Genomic DNA, 12,896 nt, shown 5'->3' on the forward strand with positions numbered 1-12,896 from the left:
CAACTATATATGTGGGCAACATAAATTGAGTTTGTGTTCAAAACAGCCAACTTCCCAACTTTTTGGTATGTTTAACATACCTTTGCCAAAGGGAAAGTGTGTTTAAAAAACAGTGGAGGTACTTATAAGCTTTTGATACCATGGCAACTACACTTACACATTTCTATTTAAATCTATTTATGTGTTTGTCTAGTATTCCTTTCTATTTAAACCTTCAGGTATTGAGACTATTTATCCATTTATTTTCCTTTATTCTTCTGTATTGTACATGATCATATATATATATATATATATATATATATATATATATATATATATATATATATATATATATATGATCATATATATATATATATATATATATATATATATATATATATATATATATATATATATATATATATATATATTATATATATATATATATATATATATATATTATATATATATATATAATGTTGTACCTGTCCCTCCTACATATTTTATTTTGTTACATTTTTGGCAAAATATACCATAAAAAAGGTTGTTAGTTTTGCATGACAAGTTTCTTATGACTAAAAATCTATTTTCTCTATTTGCATTTTCACTTTTATCTTTACAAATATATTTGCATACTTTACATGTTTACAGCCTTCACCATGAATCTATGTGGAAAATACTGAGATCATACGGAATTTCCCAAGAGGGTGAATATCATAAAATTCCTAATCAGAGACTTTGAGTGTAAGGTTATATGCAATAATCACCTCACAGACTGCTTCAAGGTTACCACAGGGGTAAAGCAGGGATGCGTTCTGTCTCCATTTCTTATCATAGTCTCCATGGACTGGCTTATGAAAGAAATTACAGCAGAAAATAGAAGGGGAATCCGATGGACACTCACCACCTGTCTTAAAATCTGGATTACAGAGATGACATCAGCCTGCTCTCAAGTCGGCATAAAGACATGCAGGAGAAGACCTGCAGAATGATTGAGACAGCCCAAAAGCTTGGACTACAAATAAACAACAAATCAAAACTGATGCGAATGAGCCCAAAGAAAAGTAATTCCATCACCATTAACAACAAGGCCATAGAGGAAGTGAGTGAGTTCCACTACCTGGGAGTAGTGTAGCAACAGATGGGGACACAGAGAGGGACGTTAACACAAGAATAAGTAAAGCCAACCTATCATTCTCCATGCTAAACAACATCTGGAAGTCAAAAAAAGTGGGTACAAAAACAAAACTGAAGATCTTTAACAGCAATGTCCTCTGTGTGTTGTTATATGGAGCAGAGTGCTAGAAAATCACATCATGAATATCCCACAAGCTGAACACCTTCCAAAACAAATGTCTACAGGTGTAGTAAATTAGTATTGTGGCTTTTCATTAGCCCCTTATAGTTTTGTTCAACTTTCCACATCTTTGATGGTACAACACTATAGGGTGGTCCTCTTTCCATGTAAGTACACTGGAATAAGTCCTCACCATGCTATATATGTGCTGGAACGAGCATCCCTTACACTGATCTTTGTCCCAGTTTCATCAAAGCAGGATGTCAGATGTAACAGGAAAGGGACTTGGTGTTGTACCTTCAGATTGTTGATTTTAAAACTGTAGCGACTGCTGATGCATGAATTATGAAGCATAAAATAAGATAACCAATATCATATTCTCTCTTCATACACGCCAGCACACGGCATGCACTTGAAAGATGAAATGCTCCTGCAGAGGAACTAAAGTAAACCTAGTTTTTAATTTCAACTTGTCAGTCAAAGAACACTCCTGCCTTGTGAGAAACGATGGGAGTAGGAGCAAAGCAGCCAAGTGACATGATCCTGTCCAGACAATTTCGAGGCTAACCAAAGGCTGCGGGGAAAAAGGGAGGAAGAAATAGCTGTAACAGAAAAAAAAATTGAAAACTCTCTCACATCACAGTGAAGATGAAATTATCATCTTGTCAAACTGTGAACTCGCTTATTTTCTCACCCACAGATAGGATTTGAAGAGTATGTATTATATTGAACATGGTATATGCTCAGTAACATTTTTTGAGATGGAAATGTTCACATTTTTTTTCAGAACCTGGGGGCGTGGGGGGTCTCGAGTTTTTCCAAAAGGAATATGGACAATGCCTTTCTGCTGTGCCAATTTCTATCTCTCACATTCAAACCCATTTTGTAACTGCAACTTCAGGTAAAATGATCAGAGACGCTCTTTAAAAAAAGACCATCATCTTAACAAGAACTCAATCAGCCAGTCCCATGCAGAGCCCTTGTAGTCAAAGGACACCAGAAGGCAGCAGGTCTAAAGAAGCTTGGCTGCCGATTGCAGGATGACACCTGTGGCATAAGTAGGCTTTCAAAAAGCCCTTGGGCAAACTACCTGTGTGGGGTCCATGTGTACTATATCTACAAAATAAAAGCATGAAACAATTACAGACCGAACTGCTATAGTTAACACATCAGATGAGATGAAAAACATAGGGATCAGGTGTATTGTATGTTAAAGAATCAACCGTCACAAAATACTGCAAGCTTGAATTAAAGAATCAAAACCTTGCATGTGGCTCGTGTATAGCATGGCTCAAGGCAAGTTCCCTCAGGTCATTGTTAAACTACTGGATGACAGATACCCTGATGAATACAGCTCCTGTGGCAAGTTACTCGAAAGTTGTGCGAATGCTGCTTTTTTATTATTTAAAAATAAAAAAAAAAACATTTCCCTTTAGGCGATATAAAAATTGTTAAAACCCTGTCCAGCAGCAAAACAGAGGTCATCACAAAATATATGAAACGGCAAAAACCACAAGAATATGGAGCAATATGTTATTTTATGTAGCTTATTTTATTACCTGTAGACTTTCCTTTACAAGCTTTATTTAATAATGCCACAAGTCTACGTGAAATATACTACATATTGTTTTACCCTGCTTTTTTTTAAAAAATCATACAAAACTAGTTGCCAAGAAAAGAAGAAAAGCAGATTAAAAATCACCTACACTACATCAAACTTCCATTTTCCTCACACCAGCTAAACTACCTTGTCTCTCTAATGGAACACATTTAATTGGTTTAAAGTCCTACTGTCTTTAAACCGAAGGAGACAGCTGGGAAGGCTAGCAGAAGCCTCAGGACACTGATAAATGTGGCACACTAGTGACTCGCACGGTTCTGCTTACCGTGCTGCGTGAAGAGGTCGCTGTGCACGATGTCGATCAAGCAATGCAGCTTCTGCCGTAACAGCCGCCCCTGTGGAACTTTCAAGATGAATTCTGTAAATAGTTTGCTGTACAGAAAAAGAAAAAAAACAAACAAAAACAATTAAGACAGAGCCTTCAGTAAAATTAAACATAATTAGGGTAACGGACTGACAAATATACTTGATATGTCAAATGGTGGTAGCCGAGCAGAGTGGATAACATCTAAAATGCATTTGGTAGCTGACTCCGAGCTTAATTGCATTTACTCAAGGGCATTATCCATCAGATCTTTATATTTATAAATGCCCTTTTTGGCATCATTTCTCTCAGGTTTACCAGCAGCTTACAGAACTGAACATCCTCATTCATCTTGCAAACATTTCCAAAAGTAAACATGTACATATCATCGCTTGGCTCTTTTCAGTTCACATAATCGGACGTCTTCTTACGAAAACCTTTTTTTTTATCACATTCTTAACACACTATAGCCTGGTTGCATTCTATTTTACAATGGCAGTATTTCATTTTTTTTTTCTTTATTTCATTGGGTTAGTATCACAAATACGATGGATACCTACAGAACTTTTTTGGAGCATTATAAGAGAATATAACCAGATTCTGACAGCACTTAAGAATGACTTTGGCAATTTTCATCACAATGCATAAAAGGCTCTCTAGATGTATCCAAGAAGTACGATATGCACCCCTAACAGTGTGGAGTAGTGGTTAAGGCTCTGGACTCTTGACTGGAGGGTTCTGGGTTCAATCCCCGGTGAGGAACACTGCTGCTGTACCCTTGTACAAGGTACAAGGTACTTTACCAAGATTGATCCAGTAAAAGTAAGTAAAAGTAAGTCGCCCTGGATAAGGGCGTCTGCTAAGAAATTAATAATAATAATAATAATAAAGTGTATGGCTGTGGCCCATCAAGACTTCCCTTGTTTGCAACTATTATCCCTCACCTCAAAATTTAACAGATTATTGAAATATCCCATGGCTGTAGCTTTTGCATCTTTAACTGGTAAAACTACTTCACACTGTGCTCTAGTCCTACACTGTGGTAAATTAAGCCACTTTTAAACCCTAATTTTTTGACATATCAGAAGCCCTTACAACCTACTGTCACCCCAGTAGTTCTCTAAAGACACAGCTTTTCCTGCCACAGATGAATTTACGAAGTTTATAAAATATAGAGATGACTGAAAACAATTATCAACCAGGATGGCAGAGAAAGCATCTGCACAAAAGGTGCTTATGAATTTGAGTCTCTGGTGTGCCAATGGCTAGGACCCAAACTAGGATCTTTGAGTGTAGACTTGCAAGAGGGGATTTCCTCAGTGATCAAAGGGTTATTGGATGCACTCCAGGGAGGAGGTGGGATAAAAAGAACATTATGCAAAGGACCTATCAGTGCTCGCAGTAATTCTGCCAGCTGTGTGTAGGTGCTGTCTATTAGGCTCAGGCCACCTCTATAGCAGGAGAAGTTACCTTAGAAATAGGATATTTTAGTAACCAACATTAGAAGACCAGTGTTTACGGGAAACGGCCTACAACACTGCATGCTAGTCAGGTGCGGACTAGTAACGATTGCTAAATTAAGTTAGTGTATATATTTTAAAATGAATCTTTAGGCATAATGCATAAATGTGCCTGTTGGCTGCTGGTATATATGCTATACTCAGTCAGGATTCTGTCAATGACTGACAAAAATAGCCATTTCACGATCTGAGCATTGTGATAAATTATCAAAAGAACGAAATGAAAGGTTATTTCAGTCTTTGATCAAATTATTTTGAACAAAATTGTGAAATGGTAAACTATCAAACAAGCAAAGAGCAAAACGCAAAAGAGACAGCTTCTTCAGTCTTTGAGTAAAGCTATATAATCAAATTGCGAAATGTAAAATACCAAAAAAAGCAAAGAACGGAAACACAAAAGAAGAGACAGCTTATTCGGTCTTCGGTCTGCAGAAGGATACAGTCAGAATAAATTTCAATTGTCCTATAGTTCATTATAATTTGGACGAAGTACCCAAAGAAAACAAACTTTCTCTTCGTACAGCAGCAGCAGCTGCTTCTGGGGCTATGCAAGGCTTCATTTTTATCAAGCAAAGAAGTGCTTCTGTCTGCGTAAGTGAGTTCAGTGCAATTTTACATGCCATAGCAGCAAGCCTTGCAAAAACAAATCCAGTGATTTGTTTGTTAAAAAAATAAAAACATTTAAGAAAGCTTTTTTTGTTGTCAAAGTAGTTTCTGTCTTTATTCCACAGGCACGACACTGTCTGGAGCAGACTGTTTTCTAAAAAGTGGTAGATTGATTTATGAGAATATTATTAACGTTTAATAAGCATACTTTTCTTTCTTTTTTCTTTCGCTTAGAAAACTGCGATTAGACAAACGTGGATTGACATTTGATTTTGCAGTTTAAATACTGTGTATACAGTAGTCTTATAATATGAATAAAACAATCAATTTTTAATTGTGTTGTTTTTTTCCTCTAAAACTATTTTCTAAATAACAAGACAAGAGCATTACGAACGTCATTTCAAAATTGCTTGAAGTTTAATGTTTGGGGTCACTATCCTCATAAATTGCTCAACACGACCCCTTGCAAATGAGGTGATGGGTTAACTTCCTGCATAAATAATAAATACATAAATAAATAATGAATCAATGACGTGTATCTTATGAATATAGTTTACTACTTTTATGTTCATTCAATAAAAAAAATATTGTATTAAAACGTTTGTATTTCCCTTGATGCCCATTTTTAACACCCTGCAATTAATTGCTAATAGCAGATTGAGCAGCATCTTTAAAATCTGTTCAGGAACTGTGCATTTGCTCAAAGCACATTTTGCAATTTGAGTATATCGCTTTACTAAAAGACCGAAGAAGCTGTCTTCTTTTGTGCTTCGCTCTTTGCTTCTTTGATATTTTCCATTTCACAAATGAGCAAAATAATTTGTTCAAACCCCAAAATAATCGTTTCGTTCTTTCAGTGCTCAAATCGCAAAATGGTTATTTTTGTGGGTCATTGACCAAATCCTGGCTATGGAGTGTAACATATAAGATGACATGAACTGAGGAATACCTGAAAGCACATGGGCCTGAAGGATAAAACAATGAACCACACATTTCTGGGTGCTAAGTATAAATGTATTCATATGTTCTATTTGATACTTTTGATTTGGTGTTTAAAAAAAGTCCCATCATTTACATGCAATATGTCCCATCAGCTAGGTCTAGTTTTGAAGCACCTAGAAATACTTGAAGTTTCACAATCCACAAAACACACAGAACTTCAGTGTCGATATAACCCAAGATCCGAGTCTGAGGGTTCATGAAAATGTTGATACTGAGATAGTTAAATTATAAATGATACATGACCGGTCAACATCTAGAACAAATCTGTCTATAAATGTTAAAGTAGTTTTTAATATGAATTAGCAACTGAAAACATTTTTTTCTCCTTCTTCTAAAAGATAACTTAATTGACAAATAAATCCAGGATGAAAGGAGTGTTAACCATTGCATGGAATTTGCATCGACTTGTACGTTTCCTTGGCAACCCCTATAGGTTTAGCCAACCACGCCTGATGTTAAATTTAAAATACAAAAGCCGATAAAAAGCGAACTAACTAGAGCAGACACTTCACTGTAAGGGCAGATTAAAAATCACCCTGGTAACTGGGGTTAGATAACTAATGACATCAATAAAGAGTTTTCCAGGAAAAGTTACAGATTTGGACTCGGTTTCATTTTTCTATTGGGTGAATTCCATTTATCCTCACAACACTGTAAATTCACTTCCCTTACTGTGCAGAAGGTATCAGGATGTCATGAAAATTACTAAGCAGTCATAAAATAAAATATTTCTTGTTATATACAGTTGCAGTCAAAACTTTACATACCCCAATAGAAATGTATAATTTCTAGAAATTTTTCAAACAAAGAATTTTAGGAAAAATCTTTTGTAGCAAAAGTTTTTTGCTTTTGTGGATGAGGAAAAAAAAGTTACAAGAAATATGTCTACAATTATTTATTTCAGCAATTTTTTTTGCAAAACTCCAAAAATGCTAATTCAAAAGTATTCATACCCTTAGATGTTATGATAGTATTGTCTACAGGGTGCTACAAATTTAAATATGATAATGCAGAACCTAATTCTAGAAAAGTCTAGAAAATGCTGGATTGTAGGTGAACATTCTTAAAGAGTATAAAAGGGTTAGGCATAGGATGATTGCTGTCATTACCAATAAGTCAATATGGGAAAAAGTAAAGAGCTGAAGACCTAAGGTGGAAAATTACTTAATTCTCATAAAGCTGGAGAAGGATACAAAGAAGATGTCCAAGCATTTGAGTATCCCAATTTCAACTATTGTTTCTATTATCAAGAAGTACAAGACTCATGGTACTGTCACAATGCTCCCTTGGTCTGGAAGAAAGAAGGTTCTTTCACCAAGAACAAGTAGAAGAATTGTGAGGAAGGTTAATAACAATCTGAGATTGACTGCCAAATATATTCAAAGTGAATTGGCTGCAAGTGGGACTGGGGTTTCCATTTCAACTATAGGTTGAGTATTGCATGGTGAAGGTTTCAATGGTCACAAGCCAAGGAAAAAGCCACTCTTAGGAAAACATCACAAGGACAATCGCTTAAAGTTTGCAAAACGGCATTTGAATGATATATAGGAGTTCTGGTCAAAGGTTTTGTGGAGTGATGAAACAAAAATTGAGCTATTTGGTCATGCTGATAGTCGTCACGTTTGGAGAAAGTCTGGTGAGGCATACATATCCTTCTATGGAGCTGTTTTTCCTCTAATGGTACAGGAAATTTAGTTACAATACATGGTCAAATGGATTCCATAGCATACCAAATGATATTGGCCAATCATCTGAAACCCTACGCTATAAAACTTGGTTTAAAAGCACAACTGGACATTCCAACACGACAACGATCCAAAGCACACATCAAAATCTACTTGAGAATGGTTAAAGAAGAATAAAATCAAGGTTCTGGAATGGCCTAATCAAAGTCCTGATCTATATCCGATTGAGAATCTTTGGTACGAGTTGAAGAAGGTTGTGCACAAGAGAAGTCCTCGGAATTTGAATGAACTGGAACAATTTTGGATTGAAGAAAAATCACTAAAGAATCATGCCAAAATCTCATTGACAAATATTCTAATTGTTTAACAGAGGTTATTATTGCTAAAGGTGCCTCAACTAGACATTAACTTAATTTTCCTTGTCAGGGTATGAATACTTTTGAATGAGCTTTTTTTGAGTTTTGCAAAGAAATTGCTGAAAAAATAACTGCAGATATCAATTTTTGTCCTCATCCACAAAAGCAAAACTTTGCTAAAAAAAGATTGTTCCTATAAGTATTTGTTTATGAATGAGAGAGAGAGAGAGAGAGAGAGAGAGAGAGAGAGAGGTGTGTGTGTGTGTGTGTCTATAATTTCAAATAAATAATTAAGGGGATCTATGTGCCAAGTAAAGCTCAGAATCCATGGCACTTTTATTGTCTTTGTGCTAACTTTATGCTAATAACCCAACACTGTTTGTCAATCTAAAGATGCTTAGCATAATAAATGAGTATAAAGATTATTCTTTACGAAATCAATGTCCCCTGTTCAAAAGATTCAGTCTCCAGTAACAATAGTAAATGAATCGAACACAACAATCATTCTCTCATGCTAATCATCCGTTAATTAATACCATTTTAGAGCTAAATAGTTTTTTTGTTTTTTTTTTTAAATGAATGAAAGAGCTGAAAATAACACTTTGTTGGTATTAAAAATGAGAAATGCTTTTTCATAAAATCAGGCAATGATGCGCATTGGCATTTTCATAAAGCTGTAGAATTAATTTTAGAATACCAAAAATGAACAATGACTGGTTTACTTTGTTCAAAACATTGAATTGCCAAGAACAAAGAAAAACAACCACACAGTATATTCATAAAGTTTATTTAAACTCTTATACAAGTTAACATGCTGTGTGTAAGGTGCATCTTATTCTAGAAGAGAAGGTATCTTGTGCAGTCCAGACGAGAGAGCAGTTAAAGCTCTACAATTAAGATTACCAAATAAGTAAAAATATCATACTTAGGAACTACAATTAAAACATTAATGTGGTGACTTTGAGAGTTGTGTGCTATATTTTGTACCCAGGATAATGGAATTGACAGATAAATTTGTAAATCTGTTAAAGACAGCTTTATTTTAATGAACAACATGCAGCTGAATCGAGCATTGCAGAACATTAAGATGTTTAAGCTCCCAGAGATTTGTAGGTTAACCCCTGGCTTAAGAAGAGATGAAATACTCTGGACATGTGGGCCAACGCTATCATTACCTGAAGGTAATGGATTTTGTGGTAATCTAACTGCAGACCAGGGGCCCATATCATAAAAATCTGCAATTGCAATTTGCGAATGAGCCAGAGACGTTTCATAAATCACATCGCAAGTATCGTTGCTTGCGCTCACTCGTTTGCGATCTGCGATGAGTGAAATCACTAACTCGGTAATCCATTTTAAGGCACAGTGACCGATTAGGTAAGTACACAATAGCAGGGTTGCAAAGGAAAGCAATTTTAAGAACAAAAAATTTATACAATTATTAAAATGGCTGGTCAACACAAATCCGTTCTATTTGGCAAGTTTTCTGGAAGTTTTAGTCACGAAGAAAAAAAAGTTGCAGATGATCACTAATACAGTAAACACTGTTGGGAAGGAGCAAATAACAATAGCTGAAATAAGAAAGAAATTGATAGATCTAGCGAGCAGAACAAAATTAAAAAGAAGGAAACAAAGAAAGGGAGACAAAAAAAGCTTTAAAAGTTGATTGAGGAAAACCAAAATACCTCACTGCTGACAAGAGATTTGGAGCTGTGAAAAGTGAAAGGCTGTACTTTCAAGTTCTATACATACATAAGGAAAGCCCTTCTTCAGCTGTGTAGAAAAAAATATCAACGCTTTGTAGCAAACGTATTTAAAAGAAAAAGTGTACTGATCTGTGTTTACTTTTCTGAAAATCTACTGAAAATGTACTGAAAATGATATAAAAACACAGAGACAAGGTCATATTGTCATCAGAATGTTTTACCTGAGAAAACCGTTCAATAAAGCGTATTGTTCCACAGCGAGCTAGTAGTATGTCCTAAAACAGGATCTGCGATGAAAATTGTCAGACAGCAGTCGCAGGTTTCTGGTGAAAATCTGCGATGTCGCAGCCCTGCGAAAGTTTTATGAAACTCAATTTTTTATTTGCTTGCGATTGCAAATCTTCACATATCGCTTTTTTTTTTTTTAAACGGGCCCCAGGACAAGAGGCACGTCATATATGTTAACCAAGATACTGATTGCATGGTTAAAGAATCCTCCAAAATCACACTACATATTCCAACAAATTAAATGGCTAGGGGTGGCACTGAGTGAAAGGGGGAAAAAAAAGAAAACTTATTTTAGTCTGCATAGCTTGACAAAATGCCTAAGATTAAGCCCCACTTTAGAAAAACGTCTGGGAGTGCAACCGAGTTAAACATCCAGACCATTAAATGTTTCTACTGGGTTTTAGGAGAATGTCTGCATGCTGCACACACGCTGAGTGTTATATACACAGTATGCAGGTTACATATAGTTTATAGTTTATAGTGTGCTCTGTAGTACGCTACAGTGTTTTTGCTTGACACATACAAAAAGACACTTTACGTAGATGTAACCCAAGGCTGTGCGGTCATGTGCTTTACACAAATGGTGGATGTTATATTCTGAAGATTAGGGTACAACATTTATCTTTCACCATGCAGCAGCTTTCATTCATGAAATAAACACAGTTTAAAACTAAATGTAAAAAGCTGAATTCAAAGACATTTCTTTAAATCAAGCTCTGCATCTGTTGAGCAACACAGCATGACCTGGAAACTGAGCCAACCAAAACAAAATCCGGTGGGTGGATGCAAAAAAGTTATCAGTGTAAGATATTAACATTTGCTGAATAAATACATCATTAAATACACTTTTCTGACAAGATCAGTTAAGAACATAAGAAAGTTTACAAACGAGAGGAGGCCATTCAGCCCATCTTGCTCGTTTGGTTGTTAGTAGCTTATTGATCCCAGAATCTCATGAAGCAGCTTCTTGAAGGATCCCAGGGTGTCAGCTTCAACAACATTACTGGGGAGCTGGTTCCAGACCCTCACAATTCTCTGTGTAAAAAAAGTGCCTCCTATTTTCTGTTCTGAATGCCCCTTTATCTAATCCTTTATCTTTTTGTAACGAGGTGACCAGAACTGAACACAATATTCTAGGTGAGGTCTTACTAATGCATTGTAAAGTTTTAACATTACTTCCCTAGATTTAAATTCAACACTTCTCACAATATATCCGAGCATCTTGTTGGCCTTTTTTATAGCTTGGTGTTCCAACACAAAAATGAAATAATATAATTATTTTAAGTTAGTAATACACCACTTACCTAAGTTCTTTAGGATCAAAAACCAGTTTAACATCGTTGACAATCGTTGGCAAGTATTTCAGGGCAGCTCCCTATATTGAGAGGAAAACAAACAAATTAACATTATATTCCAAAAAGACAGTTAATCTAAACATTAAAAGAGATATTGGATCAATGTGCTGCTGAATACCCCTTTAATACCATTAAAAGGAAATCCAAAACTAAGGACTGTAGGGATTTGCTGGAGAGGTCACTCCGTACAATACAAAGCATCTTATATTCAAATTACCGGCAGCCTTCATCAGAAATATCATTTAACTCTTTGCAGTCCATTTATTAAGTGCGTGTCAGGTGCGTCAGGTCCAATTTATTTTGACACGCACAGTTAATTTTAGACGCGCTGTTTAAAAGTATTTTTTTTCCCCCACAGTCAAACAGGTTTAAAAGGCCCTGCATATCAACAAAGCACGCACTAAGCATCTCCAGCCCCGCCCCACCCTTTCGTTCGCTATAGCTTTCACATATGCTAAGAAATAAATAATAATAATAATAATAATAATAATAATAATAATAATAATAATAATAATAATAATAATAGTCGTACATACCGATCAATCATCTCCTGATCACTCGTTTTATCACCAAACGCCTCAATAATGCGATCCAAGTCATTATTTTATTACTATAACATCTGAAAAAAGCTCTGCAAATGTCCGTGATATTCTCTGAGCGCTGATGCAATTGCAGCCAGCTTGTTTCCTTATGGCCACCGTTATCTGATGCCAGGGGCAAGTATGACTGTTCATGAGATACGCCCTTTTTTTTATTTTTTCAGCTCCCACTCGGCCACTGAATGATTTTCTCTGCTTTTTCCGGAGAAAAAACGACTAGAAACCCGTTTTTTGATGATGTCGGACAGGGTCCGACATTGGACCGAATAGGGTTAAGATAAAAACCTCTTGACTTTATTAAATATAGCCTTATTTTCCCATCCATAGAATGGGACAAAATCAAACAAATCTTTATTGAAGGCTTTTATCCAGGGGTGAAATTCTCAAACAAGTGCAGGCACTCATTTGCACAGCCGGGTGTAAACATTTTAAAAATGAGACAATTTGAGTGCCAATGAATAAATACTTTAAAAATGTATACAGATCGGTACATGATACATTTATAAATACAAACCCACCCTTAAATAACTGATGACTTATAACCAATTCAACACAAACAAAGAAGCTGAAAATACTAA

The 12,896-nt window shown here is 35.6% G+C and overlaps 1 protein-coding gene across 3 annotated transcripts in view; it reads right to left on the bottom strand.

The window, feature by feature from the left end:
* LOC117415126 (dedicator of cytokinesis protein 1) overlaps positions 1–12,896 on the bottom strand; it is a 212,040-nt gene that overhangs the window by 141,544 nt on the left and 57,600 nt on the right. For all 3 annotated transcript variants that reach the window (XM_059026209.1, XM_034025106.3, XM_059026208.1), the window contains exons 24-25: positions 11,669–11,739; positions 3,163–3,269 (exon numbers count right to left, since the gene is read on the bottom strand). In XM_059026209.1, the coding sequence (XP_058882192.1) occupies positions 3,163–3,269; positions 11,669–11,739 (178 nt within the window). The remainder of the gene's footprint in view (positions 1–3,162; positions 3,270–11,668; positions 11,740–12,896) is intronic.

The sequence above is a fragment of the Acipenser ruthenus genome, chromosome 7 (genome assembly GCF_902713425.1).
Source record: "Acipenser ruthenus chromosome 7, fAciRut3.2 maternal haplotype, whole genome shotgun sequence".
NCBI classification, from domain to species: Eukaryota; Metazoa; Chordata; class Actinopteri; order Acipenseriformes; family Acipenseridae; genus Acipenser; species Acipenser ruthenus.